General features: G+C 37.6%; 1 protein-coding gene across 6 annotated transcripts in view; it reads left to right on the top strand.

Moving 5' to 3' along the window:
* The window catches only part of LOC128155130 (nuclear receptor coactivator 2-like), a 56,401-nt gene extending 39,338 nt beyond the window's left edge, over positions 1–17,063 (top strand). For 5 of the 6 annotated variants that reach the window (XM_052837430.1, XM_052844124.1, XM_052824002.1 and 2 more), the window contains 16 exons: positions 2,229–2,345; positions 2,665–2,794; positions 4,370–4,476; positions 5,106–5,954; positions 6,504–7,078; positions 7,251–7,382; positions 7,546–8,956; positions 9,173–9,381; positions 9,528–9,614; positions 10,163–10,375; positions 10,935–11,124; positions 11,377–11,608; positions 11,904–12,136; positions 12,256–12,399; positions 12,624–12,775; positions 13,824–17,063. In XM_052837430.1, the coding sequence (XP_052693390.1) occupies positions 2,229–2,345; positions 2,665–2,794; positions 4,370–4,476; positions 5,106–5,954; positions 6,504–7,078; positions 7,251–7,382; positions 7,546–8,956; positions 9,173–9,381; positions 9,528–9,614; positions 10,163–10,375; positions 10,935–11,124; positions 11,377–11,608; positions 11,904–12,136; positions 12,256–12,399; positions 12,624–12,775; positions 13,824–13,895 (4,853 nt within the window). In that variant the 3' untranslated portion in view covers positions 13,896–17,063. The remainder of the gene's footprint in view (positions 1–2,228; positions 2,346–2,664; positions 2,795–4,369; positions 4,477–5,105; positions 5,955–6,503; positions 7,079–7,250; positions 7,383–7,545; positions 8,957–9,172; positions 9,382–9,527; positions 9,615–10,162; positions 10,376–10,934; positions 11,125–11,376; positions 11,609–11,903; positions 12,137–12,255; positions 12,400–12,623; positions 12,776–13,823) is intronic. The other variant, XM_052858926.1, reaches the window with a different exon arrangement.
* The last annotated feature ends 135 nt before the right edge of the window (positions 17,064–17,198 follow it).

The raw sequence follows: 17,198 nt of genomic DNA, 5'->3' as shown, positions 1-17,198 counted from the left end.
GTAATTTGTAAAGATTGGGAAAGATCTAAACAAAGCAAATTGCTCAAGGGGAAAATTACAGGACAAACGCTTTTGCATCGTTTTATGTTTTTTGTTTACAAGTTATTGAATTCAAAATACATTTACATAGGGTTTATCAAAAAAGAAACTTCTTTGCATTAACGTTTTCAGTTTTCGTATTTTCTCCAGCCTAATAACGGGGGGAGTTCATTGTCAATTTGGAAGAAATTTTCAAATGTTTAAACATATAAAACAACTGGATTTTGTGTTTAGTGTTGTTTCTGTTTGCATTTTCTGTTCATACCATAATTCAGCTCCAAATGTCTATCATTAATTAATTACTCCATGGCTCCTTCCTTCCTTAGGCCTCTTCATGCCAGGCGGCACATAAGGCAGCCACACAGTCTCTCCACCCAGTCCGATTCTTTGCTTTTGCCACCACTGTTTTCCATGTTAACTCTATCTTTTTCAGCTCACTCTCTGCTGTTCTTCGCCATGTTGTTTTAGGCCTACCCCTTTTCCTTTTCCCATCAGCTGTCCAGAAGATGCTTTCTCTGGTAATGTCGTGCTGGTCTTTTCTGAGCACATGGCCGATCCATCTCCACTTCCTTCTAGCGATTTCCACGGATATGTCTTCTTGACCTGCCATATCTCTGAGTTCGTTATTAGATATTACTTTTGGCCATCTGATCTTGAATATGGACCGTAAGCATCGGTTTACGAATACTCTCAGTTTCTTTGTGAGGTCTTTCCGGAGCTACCAGCATTCTGAGCCATATAGCAATACTGATTTTACATTGCTGTTGAAAATCCTGAGTTTTGTTCTTGTGGTCATATAGGAGGATGTCCATACTGGTTTTAAGATGGCAAACACATGACGGGCTTTATTAATTCTTGATGTAATATCCTCGTCCGTACCTCCTGATGTTGTTATAATGCTGCCCAGGTATGTAAAGGTGTCTACATCTTCCAAAGGCTCTCCGTTTACTTGTACGGAGTTCTTGTTCCGTGCATTTATTCTCATTATTTTGGTCTTCTTTAAATTGATGTTAAGTCCTAGGCTTGTAGATGTTGTGTGCAGTTTGGTTGTTTTTTCCTGAATATGCTGATGAGTGGAAGAGATAAGGCATAGGTCATCAGCATAATCTAGGTCATCCAGTTTGTTTCCCATATTCCATCTAATGCCGTTATTCTGGTCTCTGGTGGATTCTCTCATGACCCAGTCTATGGCCACTAAAAAGAGTAGAGGTGATAGCATACAGCCTTGTTTCAGCCCTGATGTTACTGGGAACCACTCGGTTTGGCCTTTGTCAACCATCACACTACACTGAAATCCTTCATGTAGTATTCTAATGATGTTAATGATCTTCAGTGGTAGTCCGTACAGTCTTAGGAGTTTCCATAAACTTTCCCGATGTACACTGTCGAAGGCCTTCTCGAAGTCAACAAAGTTGAGGTATAAAGAGGACTGCCACTCTATTGACTGTTCTATGATGTTTCGTAATACAAAGATTTGGTCACAGCATGATCTACCTGGTCTGAATCCTGCTTGCTCCTTTCTAAGTTGTGCATCAACTTGGTGTTTTACTCTGTCCAAGAGAACTCTGGTAAAAACTTTACTTATTGTTGGTAAAAGTGTGATTCCCCTCCAGTTGTTGCATTCTGTTTTATCTCCTTTTTTTGGAAGTTTTATAATAATTCCACTTTTCCAATCTGATGGTATCTTGGTGGTTCTCCAAATATCTTGGAAAAGGTTGTGCATAACAATAGATGTTGCTTCAATGTCTGCTTTTAGTAATTCTGCTGGGATGTCATCTACTCCTGCAGCCTTGTTGTCTTTCATTTTCCTGATTGCTTTCTGTATTTCCATTAGGCTTATTTCCTCCACACTAATGTCAAGTTCTGTTACATTTTCGTTGTCAATGTCTGGTGGTTGGCATGGGTCTCCTCTGTTCAAAACTGATCTAAAATGTTCTGCCCACCTTTTCATGATGTCGCTGTCCTTGGAAAGAATGTTGCCATGATGGTCTTTCACAACACTTGAATTGTTGGTAAATTTTCCAGACATCATTTTTGTAATTTTATAGAGTTCTTGGATATTTCCAGTCCTTGCTGCTTCCTCAGCTCTACGGGCACTGTCTTCTATGGCTGGTGATATAATAAGGAATAGGTCTTGATGTCCAACCCAACAAAATTACATAATTTTAATGACTGCATCTTTGTTTTAGATGATGAGAATGATGATGTAGAAACTAAACAGACTTACGTGTCACAGTATGAAAATCTTCAGATCTCAGCCATCTCACAACCCGGGGAAAAATTCTCAGATGGTGCTGAACACTCAGGTAATCGCAAAGAAAGATAACTCTTGTGTATTATCAAAAATCAGAATCTGCACTCTACAAGGTGTTGTAATGCAAAAAAATGTTTAAGATCTTATAATGGTGCTTTAAGTCAAATTTTCCTCTGTTCTTGAAAAAAAATATATAGTTTTTTTTTTTTTTTGTTTTTTTTTTTTTTTTTTACAACAGTAAAATTTTCCGCTGTTCCTTGAAAATAAAGAAAACTATGAGGAAAAATATTCTCATGTTCTGATTTTTTTTTTTTAATGACTGGAAAATGCTGTACAGTATGTAAAATAGTCCTGGTTTTGTTTTCTTGTAGAAGGGCTATCATGCTTAGTGTGTATTGCACGTCGCCTTTCTTTCAACGAAAAGACAAATACAATGCTGGGGATTGAACAGTTTACAACAAAACAGGATATCAATGGAAAAATAATCTCTCACGATACCAGGTAACATTAACATCCTATAGGCCGTGTAATAGATAACACCGAGAGAAGTCAGATGCCTTGATTCAGCAAGCTTCTCTTTACCAGCGAGGGCTGCTGATTCTGTCCAAGATTTATATTTAATAGCTGTGACAGGATGTTGTTTTATCTTTATATAACAAGTGTGATCAGTATCAGAAGTTTTGTCCATTTTAAAGTTGTCTCATTTAAGTATTTTGATTAGAAAATATCTCTGATCAGCGGATGTTTTGCAGAACATCATGTTTATGATTAGGATTCCTAATAGCATTAGATATTGTATTGAGGAGTGGGTGGTAGGGTGGGGATGGGGGGAGGGCTCTTTGTATTAGAGTATTTATGTACCCCATATACTGCGATAACACAGGAAATGGAGATCAAATATGAAATGAGGACTTCTGGTGACTTTCTGGTGGTTTGAGTAGATGTATTTTGACATGTTTGTTGGTTAGCCCTGAGACATGGAGTATTACAAGGTCTTACCTATGCGGTATAGCCAAGGTTTTCCTATATTGCATAAATTGACTGTAAACAGGGATGATAAGACAGGACTTCACTTCTCTGTAGGAATTCATAATCAGCTTTCCCAACTGTTTTACCACATTCAGTAAAATGTAAGGAGAGTTTTTTTAGACGAGAATTTAGAGGTATGGTTGACTGGTATTGTGTACATTATATATATCCCACATGTAACTGTCTCAATTCTAGGATTAACATGTATATAGCTAGAAAGCTTTGATCTGTGCATTCTTATGTGCTGACATAATTCAATTCCATTTTAGAAGATATTGTTTATGTACAGTATTGAATGTAGGATATAAATGTATAAGTATAAAATTGTCTTCAAGTGTAAGCTTTAGATATATTTGTAAATAGATGAACTAGATGAGGGTTGCTATAAAAAAAAACTGTCTTAGGTACATCAAATCTTTCAACACATTTTATTTCATTGTATGTTACCTGGTAACTGAAACTTTATTAATAATTGTTGTTACATAGGTAGCCCCAGTATCAATAACCACCTTTTTAGGTATATGCCTATTTAGTACATAAACATACATAGGCATATTGCTTCAGGTGAGATAAGCTTGTCAAAACGCACCATCAGGTACCTGTAGGTGTCAACAAGGTGTATTAAAATTACATCGATGGTCACAAACAGGTGTTTATAATATTATAAATCCTGTTCAACTCAGCCACTGATCTAGTGGTTGATATTTATGGAAACAGAGAGAAGTGACCCATCATTCATTAACACCATTATCACAATTTTAATTAAAGAAGAAATATCTCTATTTGTGGAGGCAGCTTATTGAGTTAAACAAGCACTATATCTGGGCTACGATGGACGATGAACCCTGTCCTGGGCATTGGTGTTTTTCCTCTAATGGAAATTTTCAATGCCAAGAAAAGAATCAATTTTAGACTATTTCCTCATTATACATTACATGTTAAGATGTAGCACTTAATATTATATCTTGTTATGTGCTTCGTGGTTAAGGTAATTCAATTAATGACTAGGTGGATTATTTTACTCATTTGTTTTTTTCTTATTTTCAGTGGAATTGTTCGAGGTCATTATTCATGCCCAGACTTTACTGGACAAAATATTCAAGATTTCTGTCACCTTAATGATGTTCAAACATTGTCAAAACATTTCCAAGAAGGTGGGTAAAATGGTTACATATGATGGGGAAAATTTTATGTGGAATCTCATGATGAACTTGAGATCTGTTTCATAAACCAGGGTATGAGAATCTAACTTGTTAAATTTAGAATTGTAAAAGGTTTTGATAATATAATTTATTGCAAAGTCAAGTAACAGTTAATTAGCACCTAACTATCTGTGCTGTAGATATACTGGTACATGTAGTCTTTATCGCGTGCTAGTTTTATAAACTAGGTCTGTAGAGTTTGTATATTGAATGAATTTATGGTGACCTCACATTACAAAAGTTAACTGTAAACCAATTTTAATTTTTGTCTTGAAAATAGCTGTGACGTGTTCGTAAGTACTTGTTAAATGTGAATGTCTTTGCAGAAATCTGCACTTTAATGTTATTGTATAATGATTCCTCAGTGGAAATTGTTTCATCACAAAGCACTTTGATATTGGTGGACCAATATATAAAGATGGCTTTGAAGGAAGTTGGTTTACAATAACAGTGGTGTTATATTTTTTTGTCTGGAATCAGATTGTATCATACTTTATCTCTTTATTTGATTGTATAAGGGTTTAATGACTTAAATGACTGCAAAAAAGGAAAATCATTTGACAAATATTATGTTTTTACAGTGCTGAAGACAAAAAGTAATACAAGTAGTGTGTACCGTTTTAAACTACAAGACAATCGATACGTATTTGTGCAAACACGTAGTCAGCTTTACGAAAACGGCAACAATGGAGACCATAGCTTTATCATGTCAACCCACTCCATCATACGAGAATGTGACTCCGACGTTGAGCTTAAAGGCTCTGCGTCCACAAGTTTAATGAAATCCATCATTGGACAGTCGAATACTTCGGTGCCCAATAACCAAAGAGAACAGAACTCTGTGCGTGGATTACCAAACAATATATCTCCAATGGCGGTGTTAAGTGCTATAAATCAACCTTTTCAGAACTCTCTGAGCCAGGCTATAGAGGATGTTGGGGATCAATTCGACCCCTCTTCCAACAGTTGGGACTTTTTAGATCCTCCGTTCCCTGGAAATTCTGGACTCGGTGGCGCTATTCCTGTTTCTCATAACAATAACAATGGATTCTCCTCAGGAAATTCAGCCAATCTTAATAGTTGGAATAACATGCAGCCACAAATGAAGATGGGAAACTCCCAACAACAGCAGCATCTGGTGCGAAATGTGTTAAACATGCAGCCACAGCCTAACTCTGACAAACAGAGGCAACTGTCGTTAAACTTTCCCAGAAGTAACTCTTATGAGGGAGGAGGTCAGAAAAGCCCTAGTTTTGCTTCCAGTCCTAGAGGTAATCAGTATCCTCCATCAAGTCAAAGGGGCATGCATGGTGCAATGGGCATGAATAGTCAGAGAAGCCCTGGGAGCAGCATGGGTCAGAACCCTCGCATGTCTCCAGCCGCTGGGGTAATGAACTACCCCATGCAGCGTACCCCGCCCATTTCTTCAGGTAGATACTTGTTTTCTCTTCTCATTATAATGTTTATGAGTTTTTATTTAATATTCAGTTTTAAGTGCTTGAAGTTATGTTATTTTTTATTTACTTTCATAAAAAGAAATTTGTTTGAATGATAAGGCCTAAAAAAAAAAATGGCTTATTTTCACTTTTATGTGAAAAAAATAAGGTTGGTAGGTCAGAAATTCTTTTTAAATTTTTTAAATATTTTTATCCCCCTGCTTTGAAGGCGAGGGGGGTAAACTGTTTTACCCTTGTGTGTCTGTTTTTCTGTCCTTTAAAAATTTCTTAAGCTAGGGTCGATCAGGAAAGCAGAAACAAACCATTCTTCTTCCTTTGCCTTTGACAAAAGATATTTTATAATTTCTGGGTATTCTTAAAATCATAGTAAAATGTTTAAAATGGATTCTCTATTTAAACAAATTTAAGGAGAATAGTTTGAGTAAATTATGTCAAGTGAATGTGTCAAATTTTGATTGCACATTTATTTTATACATAAAGGATAGAAGATTTAGATGAATTTATGAATGAAATCTCTTGTAGTGAGTCAGAACTCCTGGGGGCGTGTTCATCACAGTGGGGGACAGTTCTCGGCCCCACAGACACCAACTAGTAGCATGATGTCTCCTCCCAATGACGGTCACCATCAGGCCTTGCAGAACTTGGGGGGTGGAATTAGCCCCTCCCCAAGGAGGTCTGGAGAGTTCACATTTCCGTCGTCAGCACGGCCGGGAAAACTGAGTCAACTCTTGTCTGGGAGTAATCTTAGCTCGGACCTGTTCAAAGGGAACTCTACAGAGTCTGTCCAGTCCTCAACCAAGGACCGCCCAAGCGGTGAGGGCGTAGTGACAAAATCCCCGGCGGACAGCATGCATCAGTCACCGCAGCCTGGGCCAGGCCAGAGTCCCCCGGAGAAACCACAGAGCACTACGAACACGGATGACTCTGATAAAGAGGCCCACAGGAATGTGATCTTGAAGCAGCTGCTGAGCACGGACGATGACGAGGAGGAATGTAATGAGGCGGCTCCCACGGAGGACACAAAGGGGTCAGACGGCAAGGCCGACATGGAGAAAAATGAGGCCGAACCAAAGAAACCCTCAAACGCTCTGCTAAAGGTAGATCCAATGTGTAAACCATTAAGAAGTCATTTGGTAGATTAAAATAATATTTTTGGTTTTTATGTACAGCATTTCTTTGGATTTTTATATACAGCATTTCATTGTTTTTCATACACAACATTTCATAGATTTTTTAAATACAGCATATTGTTGCTTTTTATATATACAGAAATTACTAAGTGATGATGGAGAGAAAAAAGATGGAAAATCTCGAGACCGCTCAAGACAGACCTCAGGAGATCTTCTGCAGATCCTTCTGAATGAAGAAGAAAGTGGTTCCTCTCCAGTCATCGCCACAGCTGTAAGTGGGGAAAATAATTACCTTCTCCATTGTTACATATGTTTTATCTCTGGTAACTTGATGTAACTGACAAATGATTCAGTTGCTCATTTCAGTTTAGCTTGTGTGGATTGACAAACTTTTGAATTTGAATAGCACCTTAGATAGCATTGTTGTTTTGCAGGAGAGCACTAGTCATGAGAATGATCTCTTCTTGCGCCAGAGACACCAATCTGGGCCCCAGGAGCCCCAGTCTACCACGCCATCTACCTCCCTCCCACAACCCTGTCTGCCTCCCTACTCCCAGGAGCACCATCCAGCCACACCCGTCAGTGCAGCGCCGAGTGAAGCCGGCAAAAAATCGGACGCCATTGGTGACAAGGCACTGAACTCTCTACTGAACTGTCTTTGGGAAAAAGGGGACAATGACCCCCTCCCGAAGCCCAGCAGAAAGAGAAAGGCTTCAGGCACGGACGGAAGTGTTGATAGTACGGACATGGAATTGGGCATGTCCAGTCAACAGCAGGGGAAGATGGGTAATAACTTTAGAAACAAGAATGTGTTACTTGCTCAGTTGTTGTCAAAGCGGACACCCAGTGAAGCGGTGGTGAACACTGGCCGTCTATTGGTGAGTAGTGATCCCTGTGAGTTGCCGCAAAGTCGCTTCACTGTTCCAGAGAAACAAATGAACTTAAGACTTATTGATTCAAAACGTTTGTCAACGGAAAAAGAAAAGGAAAACCTGAAAGATAGTTTTCAGGGATTTTCTAATTCTAGCCAGTATGGGAGTTTGGACAATTCAGTTAAAACTAGTGTGGGAAGCAGCTGTGCATCCAGCATGATGAGCACTGTGAACACTAGTTCATTCAATGGAATTAGTATACCAAGTTCTGGCACTAATGTAACTTCTGTGTCTAGTGAATATGATGAACTCCAGAAGATTCTGGGATTTGGGTCCAACAATGTGACTTGTGATTCAATGAGTAACCCAGTATCAGGGATGGATATAGATTCCTCAGGGACCCCCGACCCGCTACTGGCAGAGATTCTGAAGCAAGCAGCAGACTTGGAACAGGAGCACATCCTGCATACAAGTAGCAGTATGCCAAATATTAGCCAGGACATGAATTGTTTGACGGGGGCCAGTGGAGGCGACTTGAATCATGTGGCATCGTCCGAGGACCTGCAGCTGTTATCACAGCTAGAGCAGGTGATACAGGACCCGAACTTTAACATCGGATCTCTCCCCGGACTTGAGCAGGAACCCCAGCAGTCTGATGACCGGGCAGCCATCAGGAGAATTCAAAACCAGCTGATGAGTGAGGACCCCTTCCCAGCTGTTTCATCCATGGGACAAATGAACAACTTGGGACAAAACCTCTCCTCCCAGGCTTCTATCCCACAGCAGAACAACTATGGGATGAGCAGCAACCCACAGCACCCAATGTCCAGTCCGATAGGGGGTGGGGGCATGGACATGCAGTACCAGCATATGGCCAGTCAGCAGTCCCCCTTGCCCACTCAGGCTGGACCTCGCTTCCCCCAGGGGGCGCAAAAGTTCCTGCCCCAGGGTCCTCGCCACTCCAACCCACAAGGTGTGTGAAGACTTATTTTGGTTGAAATTCACTGTGATTACTCATACAAGATTAACTAGCTACATGTAATTAACAACATTTCACTTAGAGAATAAATTGACAATTTTTTTTTATATTATGATGACAATTGGGTTTTTTTTTTTAAATTGTTAATTTTCATAATGCTATGGATAGTAATTAATCTTTGAATGATGTTTTTTTTTCGTCATTTTCAAGGCGGGTCCTTAAACAGTGCCTTACAGAGCGGAGGTTCCCAGCAGCAGCAGAGGCCCATGGGATACCAGTCTATGGCAAGTCAAGTACGACAGTCGCTCCTACAGCAACAGAAGCTGAAGCAGCTCAGAGAGCGCCAGGCTGCTCAGCAACAGCAACGCCAGATGATGCATCGGCAACTCAGCCAGCAGTTCAACCAGAGATTTTCTCCGGTATGTTGCTGTGGCAGCAGCTTATAGACTGATAATTGGTGTTGATGGTTTATTGGCCTTATGAAAAGATTCAGAGAACAGTGAGGTTGTATATGACACCATTTATTTACATCACTGTTTAAATTGATTTATTTTCTGAATTTTAGAGCATAGATAACAGCCCCATGCAGCCTTACACTGAGAATTTGAGTGAGCTTATGAACAGTGGGACGGTCCCTAATGTGACCCTACAGGTAGGACTCTAGGGTAGAGGAAGGTCAGCAACGAAACGATCTGTTGAACTGTTAATGTCATTCTCTTAAAAAGCTAAATTGTTATTAATTCAAACACCTGGCAATGTTAATTTAAAATACCGGCCTTGGATTTAGCACCAGTTAAAGAAATATATGGCAAAATTTAACCAATATATATTTTTATTCATCTAAAGAAGTCAGTGTTTGGCAGTATTTCATGAAAATCAGTATCCTCACCTGATCAGCTAAATAATGTTTTCTGTTTTATAACACAGAGAAATCATATGTTTACTGTTTACTGTGTTATAACACAGAGAAACCAGATGTTTACTGTTTACAGTTTTATAACACACTGATATCAGATGTTCACTGTTTACAGTTTTATAACACACTGAAATCAGATGTTTACTGTTTACAGTTTTATAACACACTGAAATCAGATGTTTACTGTTTACAGTTTTATAAAACAGAGAAACCAGATGTTTACTGTTTATTGTTTTATAACACACTGAAATCAGATGTTTACTGTTTACTCTTTTATAACACAGAGAAACCAGATCCCTGGCCCCATGTCACCCAGGTTTTCTGGGATGCAGCATCAGCAGCACCCGAGCCTGAGTCAGCTTATACGACCCGGCCCCTCCACCCCCAACTCTCAGATGTCACCTCACTTCAATCAGCAACAGAATCAATGGAACATGAGGCAACAGCAGGCTCAGCAACCAGCCATGCAGAGCCCCATCAGCAACAGTGTGCCCAAGGTGAGAGTAACAGACAGCAACATGAAAACATTAGCTTACTCAAGCAACACAGTTTAGGGAAATGAGATGGCCATACAAGACACATAAAGCTACTTACTTTTAAAGGTCAAGATGGTTTAAGTAAAATCAAGTTATTTAAACTAAAAATTGTAGGTGGTAAGTTAAAAACAGATCAAATTTGAAATGATAATTGATGCATGTATTACTTTAGATACAACCAAGTTTCGACAAAACTAAATGGGGCAAAATATTTAACAAATGTACAGTAATTGGCCAAAAGATGATAAGCAAAATTGACCCTATTCACATTGACATTTTATGTTAGACATAATATTCCTATGCAATGTGATGTCATATAAAAAGAACTACATTGAATCAGGTGAAAAGAATCTACCTTTATTGATAATTGGTCATTGTAATTATCCTATTAGAGCTTATATTCTTGAAAGCCAACACAGATATAAAGATAAACATGTACATTAAGAGAATAATACATTTTCAGTTTTCATCCATTTTTTTTTTTGAAGAAAAAATATAATCATGTCACTATTTCTTACAGTCAAACCCGATCTTGATGAATCGTCACCGCTCGTTTTCTGGAGGGACAATGACCACAAATAACCAAGGGGGTCACTTCCAGTTCCCTGACCAGATGGGGAACTCTGGGCAGATGGGTCTGCTCCAACAACAGCAGCAGCAGACGATGATGGCCCAGAACAGGATGATGAGACAGATGAGTCTACCCCCAGGTCAGTGTGCTGGGTAAAAGTGGGCAGGAGAGGGGGGGGGGGACTCAACAACAATAAGCCAATCATATTTTCAGTGATATGGTTTGAAGTTCTTTAAGAGGTTAATGATATCAGCATTGTTATAGATAGAAGTTCTCATCAACAAAAAATTATTTTTTTTTAATAATATAGTCTGAATTTCTTAAAGACAAGAAATGAATGAAATTTTCTTCTTTGAAAAGTGGTAATCAAGTGATTTTTTCTTTTTTTTAGGTCATGCTTCCCCAAGGGCACCTGCTAGTCCCTTTGGGAACAGTCCAGACCCACTGTTGATGTCCCCTCATTCTTCGATATCCCCTCGCCAGAACCCCCAAACCAGTCAGGTCAGCCCGCCCTTCAATCACACGTCTTCATTGGCCAGCTCAGTCATGCCACCGTCGTCAATGGCAAACAGTCACCCCAACATGATCAGTCAGAACTATACAGATTTTGATCTACTAGACAGGTAACTTACATGCACTATTATGGCAATGCCAGAATTAACTCATTTTTCTGTTTACAAAAGTTAGATTGTTATATCTTTAATGGGTGTTTAAATTTAGCAAATGAAAACAGAAATGAGTACATTTTAAAGAATAAATGGTGTTTTAATAAGGAGACCCCAAGTACTTACCCAATTATCTATCACATACACGTACTGATACATACATTTATTTGTTTCTGATATATACATTTATTTGTTTCTGATATATACATTTATTTGTTTCTGATATATACATTTATTTGTTTCTATATATCAGCAGTAAGAGTATGCCGATGCAGCAGAAGTCGACCTCTCAGTACGTGAAGGAGGAGCTGAGGAACATTTGTAATGCCCGGTCAGAGAAGCACCTCCAGCAGCAACAACAACAGCAGCAGCAGGGGATGTCCCAGGGGCTTCCCCCACCCCCGGTCTCCCAGACAACACCCTCCACCCCCCAGCCACCCACATCAGTGGAGTACAGTGAGCTCCCCAACTACATCATAGAGCAGAGTAAGTTCTGTACTCAAACTTTCAAAGATGTTCCTTTTATGTGTATAAGGACAACTTTTGGAATAACTTAAATGTACGTTAATTAAAGAAATCCAAATTGTTTCATTATATTGTTTCAGTAAGCGAGATGCAGCAGGAGCAGCAAGCTAAGACAGATTTTAATTTTGATGATTTCAAGGAAGCAGATGTTTTAGCTCTCAAAAGGAAAGAGGCCAGGGAAATCTACCAGCAGTTCCGACAACTCTCTGAGAAAACAGAGCCGGGTAAGATAAAATGCGTGTGCCAACAGGAGAAATCTACAAATGGATTTTAATCCAATTACCCGGTACTCACTCTATTGCATATCAGATATTTTCCTGTAGATCTAGGTATTCATTATCCTTCCTTTTATTGGAGATAGACAATTGGTTCTCTTCCTGTGAATTGTCAAGCCTTGGATCTACCGGTACTGTAATTTTTATTGGACATTGTCATTCTGTTGTTTCAGTGGTGCCAGAGAACCCTGAAATCAAGGCCTCAGCAGTGTTCCGCAGTCAGCTGATGACCCCCCACAATGCCAATGGTCCCCATCTACCACTGCCGGATGATCTGGCACGACTAAAGCCAGATCAAGTTCAAGTGGTTGCCAAGGAACCAAGGGTAGGGACATGATCTGAACTCATGAGAATTGCATTGTCACTGAGGATTTTGCACAAAGTTCAATCTTCATATCTCAGTAATTAATCAAGAGATGAAGATATAAAACTTTTACCAATGTCTTAAGTTGACTTGAAGGATTTTTCAATTTATTCATATCAAAAGGATCCGATGCCTCTTTTTAGCAGTTATTGCCCCTGAAAGTTTCCTAATTTGTTAAAACACTCGCAACTTTTGAACCATACATTATGGAGACATCAAATCACTAAAAAATAAAAAGTGTACCTTGGCCGATCAAAATGACATCAAAGTCAAAGGTCAACGTCAACTAAAAATTCATAGTCTTTTAATATTCTTTTTTAACGCAGAGAAATCTTTTTCAGCGATCGTATAAAAAAATGATTTTAGCATAAAACTTAATAGGGTGGAAAGACCTTTAAAGGGGCATGGTCACGATTTTGGTCAAATTTTATTTTTATGTTTTTATTATTTACAATGATTTAGAAATGCATTTCTAATGATCAAATTAAATTTGAGAGTCATTCGTAGAGTTATAAGCAAGATGCAGGGCTCACAATTCTTTGTCATGTAAACAAGGCTTGTGCCCTGTTTTTGTTTACATAGGTTCAATATACCAGTAAAAAATCATTTTCCAGGTTATTTGTCTATCTTTTTATTTATTTTAAGGATAGATAAACAGTTCCTAAGGTTTAACACATTGGTTTTAGGTTCAAAACCGAAATTTTTACTTCAACGTTCAAAATGTAAACAAACGCTTTGTTTACATAGTGAAGAATTTCAAGCTCTGTAACTCGCTTATAACTCAACAAATGAAACTCAAATTTCGGTTGCCCATTAGAATTGCCTTTCTGAAGCATTGTAAATATTAAAATCGGAAAAATGATTTTTTACCAAAATCGTGACCATGCCCCTTTAATTGTTCAGGAACAATTAGTCTACTAGTTATCAATATTTCATTTTTATTGACTTATAAATGTTTCTTCATTTGCAACTCATTGACTCTTAAGAAGTGTGAATGTGAATTTTTCAGGGGAACATTGAAGACATCAAGCCTGCAGACCACAGTAAAAATAGCCTTCTGCAGCAGTTGCTCTCAGAATGACATAGGGCTCCTGTATAGGAAAAAACCTCACCAAATATGTATAACAGACTTCAGGGAGTTTAAACCTCCGTGCCTGTGGCACGATAAAAATGGCCAGTGTTAAGTGCCGGACCTCCATGGAGCGTCGCCATGGTAACAAGGCTGTGATGAGAAAACTTTGATCTCAATTTTCTTTGTTGGACAGCTACACCCGGAATCGCAGATATTTTTCTGTTTGTTTTGTGCAGTTACTTGTGAAGAAATGTGATTTTTTTTCTGGAGAAAGACTTTATCTAAGCACAAAGTGCCTGCCATATTAAATATCCAGGGAATTTCTCACATGTGACTTCATTAGACCTCAAGTGAGCTTGTTTCATGAGGAGAGTGTTTTACAATGGACCGTCACATGGCCTTGTTGGGATAGATTTAATCTATGTCGGTTTATATCTGGAAGACTTGGAGTCGGGAATTTTATTTTTGTAAACACATTTAATGAACTCCAGATATGACAACATAATTGTTTTTCCACCAGAAAAATGATCACACACGTACTCTCTCAGAGGAAAGGATTTATTTTTATCCACACTGCAGTGGAGTGGGTTTTTATTTGACGGGTAAAATAACTAAGATTATAGTCCCATAATGTTGTAGATGGGACTAGTGGACCTTTTTTTTGTTAAAGAGACACAGATTTTAATGTTGTTTTGTTCACTGTTATGACTGGTGTATCATTGTATATTGTATACATGCATAATGTTTCAGATATATATAAGCTTCATTTCATCGTTTTTGACTTGTCACAGTACTAGCCAACACAAAATTTTATTACACTGTATATAGAAATATATGATTATGTAGAGAGATGAGATAGAGTTGTTGTGAATTTTGTGCATAATGTCAATTGTTAATCATTGAATTATACAATGTGTAAATAGCTGCATGTACTGAATTCAAGGCATGAAGCTTAGAGAATCGACAGACATCCTGTTTTGTTGGGATCTAGGACAGAGGAAATGCTGGAGGAGACTTATAAACATTGTATTCCTTATAATTGGTGTCTGGTTAAGGATCACCTTTGACCTTTAACCTGTTGAACCCTGGTGGTGTAAATGCATACTATTTTTTTTTTGTATTTGTACATATACAATTCATTTTTAAATGTGTCAAACTGCATCGCCCATATATATAATGATAGACTTATTAATGCCAGGGGAGAGCACTCTATTTTGATGTTGTTATATCATTTTACATGTAGAAACTATACTTGTACAATATTTTTAATACGAGGCATATTTCATGTTGGAAGAGAGACAAGTGGTTGTATGAATTAGAATTTTTCTGAATGAAGAGGCTTAACTTGATAAGTTGTTCCACACCAGTGATTATTTAGTGAAGGTCCAGTTCTGTCTGTCTTAGCTTTGGAGTGAAGAACATTTACTCGAAACTGAACAAGACATATTCAAGTGCAATGTGGTTAGACTCAGATGGTTTTTTATCGTTTTGAAATGTGAATTTGTACCAGCTGCCAATTGTCTGGATAAGTAAGCTGTTGATTGCTGTCTGTTACTTACTGATCCACAGCCAGGCGTATTGGAAATTAATTGTCATTCTTCATATGAGTAACTTTAAAAGTAATGATATTGAAGTTTATTTTGTTAAATTCACAGTACCAGTATTTATTTCTGCTAAAGTTGTGTGAAATTTAAATCAAAAATATTTAAAGTAGGAAATCTAGTGAGCCAGACACTTTTAATATTTTTTTTTCATCATAAAACGGGTTTACAGATTTGCTCAATTTTTAGAGTCCATCTAGCAATGAAAACATGGGTTGTCCTTGTTTTCTGGAGATATTTTGACTCTTTATAGGTAAATATTGCATTGCCAATATCATATATTTGATAGGGACACTTTTAAATATGGCCTTTCCTCAATATTTCTTTTTATGCACACAGAAAAACTTTAGGTGACTTTATGCAGTAGGGTTTGCCCCTTCCTTGAAACATTGGTGATTTTATCAATCAAATCCAGTCCTTTTGTATGGATTATCAAGAACTGGGAGGATAGCTCGATGGACTTCCTCTCAGGGCCCGGTGATAGAGACTTCTCAATTATTCCAGTGCATTTTTTAAATTAAAACAATGTTAGGCCTCATTATCATCCCATCACTTCTAGATATAGACATGATGCAATCAAAAACTGACTGGATTTCTCTCCCTTTCTTCTCTTCTTTCTATTTAATAATGTCTTTTATTTTATCCACTTTAAAAAAAAAAACAAAGCATGTGATTACATTTCTACATTCATGAACCGATGTGTAGAGGGTGTGAACTTTCCAAAGGTGTATTTCTCCTGGAATTTGTGAAATATTTTAGGTGTCTGTGAAAAACGAAGCAGATATGGTTACAATGAACTGTGGTCTGTTTACTGAGCACAATGTTATTATGGTTTTACAAAACTTATTTCATTTCTGTCAATATTTTCTTAAATGCTGTTTTCCATATAATGGTTGACCATGCCTCCATTCCAAGTTCTCTTATCTTAAACAGTTTTTCAGAAAATGTTTAATTGAATTATTCATATATTTGATAAGAAAGTATTTTTGTATAATTGAAAATTTGGAACTCTTTTCATTTTAGTCCTTGTGATATTTTTGACATTTATTAATCTAGTGCAGAGAAATTTCAAATTCTTTTCAGTTCTAATTTCCTCAATGATAATTGTTTATGTACTGCATATTCAAATCATTTTGATTACAATAATGTTAATAAGTGAAATTTTGATATTATGTGAAACAGTTTTATTTGAAATTTCTCTGCAACTAGTCACCATTAATATGATGAAAATGCATTCAACTCGGTTTTTAAGAAGAGAGGTAATAAGTGCTATTGTATTATTTTTAAATATTCTATTCTATACATTTTGACACTGTATGTGTTATATATATATACCTTCAGCCCTTCTGTTTACCTCAATACAGTTGGAAGGCATGCCTTATAGAGCATTGTACAGGTGTTGATTGTTAATTTGTTTCTCTGGTTTTGTGATTATGAGGGACCCTCTCCCGGGGGAGGGCTCTTTACCATCTTTAGTTGTTTCAGTGTTACTTGTCTGTTTATCATGAATTAGTGTATCCCATCTTAGATGACTGGAAAAATCAGGAATATGACATTAAACATCAAATACAGAAAACGTCTTGGTTCTTACTGCAAAACTTTTTGAAATAGAGAATTGACAGAACAAAAGTTTAATATTTCTTGTTCATGGAATTTCTCTCGGTGAGCATTGTGAAGACAACAGAATAATGATGAGATTGATATTTGATGA

Source organism: Crassostrea angulata, chromosome 1 (assembly GCF_025612915.1).
Source record: "Crassostrea angulata isolate pt1a10 chromosome 1, ASM2561291v2, whole genome shotgun sequence".
In the NCBI taxonomy this organism is placed as follows: Eukaryota; Metazoa; Mollusca; class Bivalvia; order Ostreida; family Ostreidae; genus Magallana; species Magallana angulata.
Note: the sequence above shows the minus strand (reverse complement) of the source record. Positions and strands in the feature narration are given on the sequence as shown.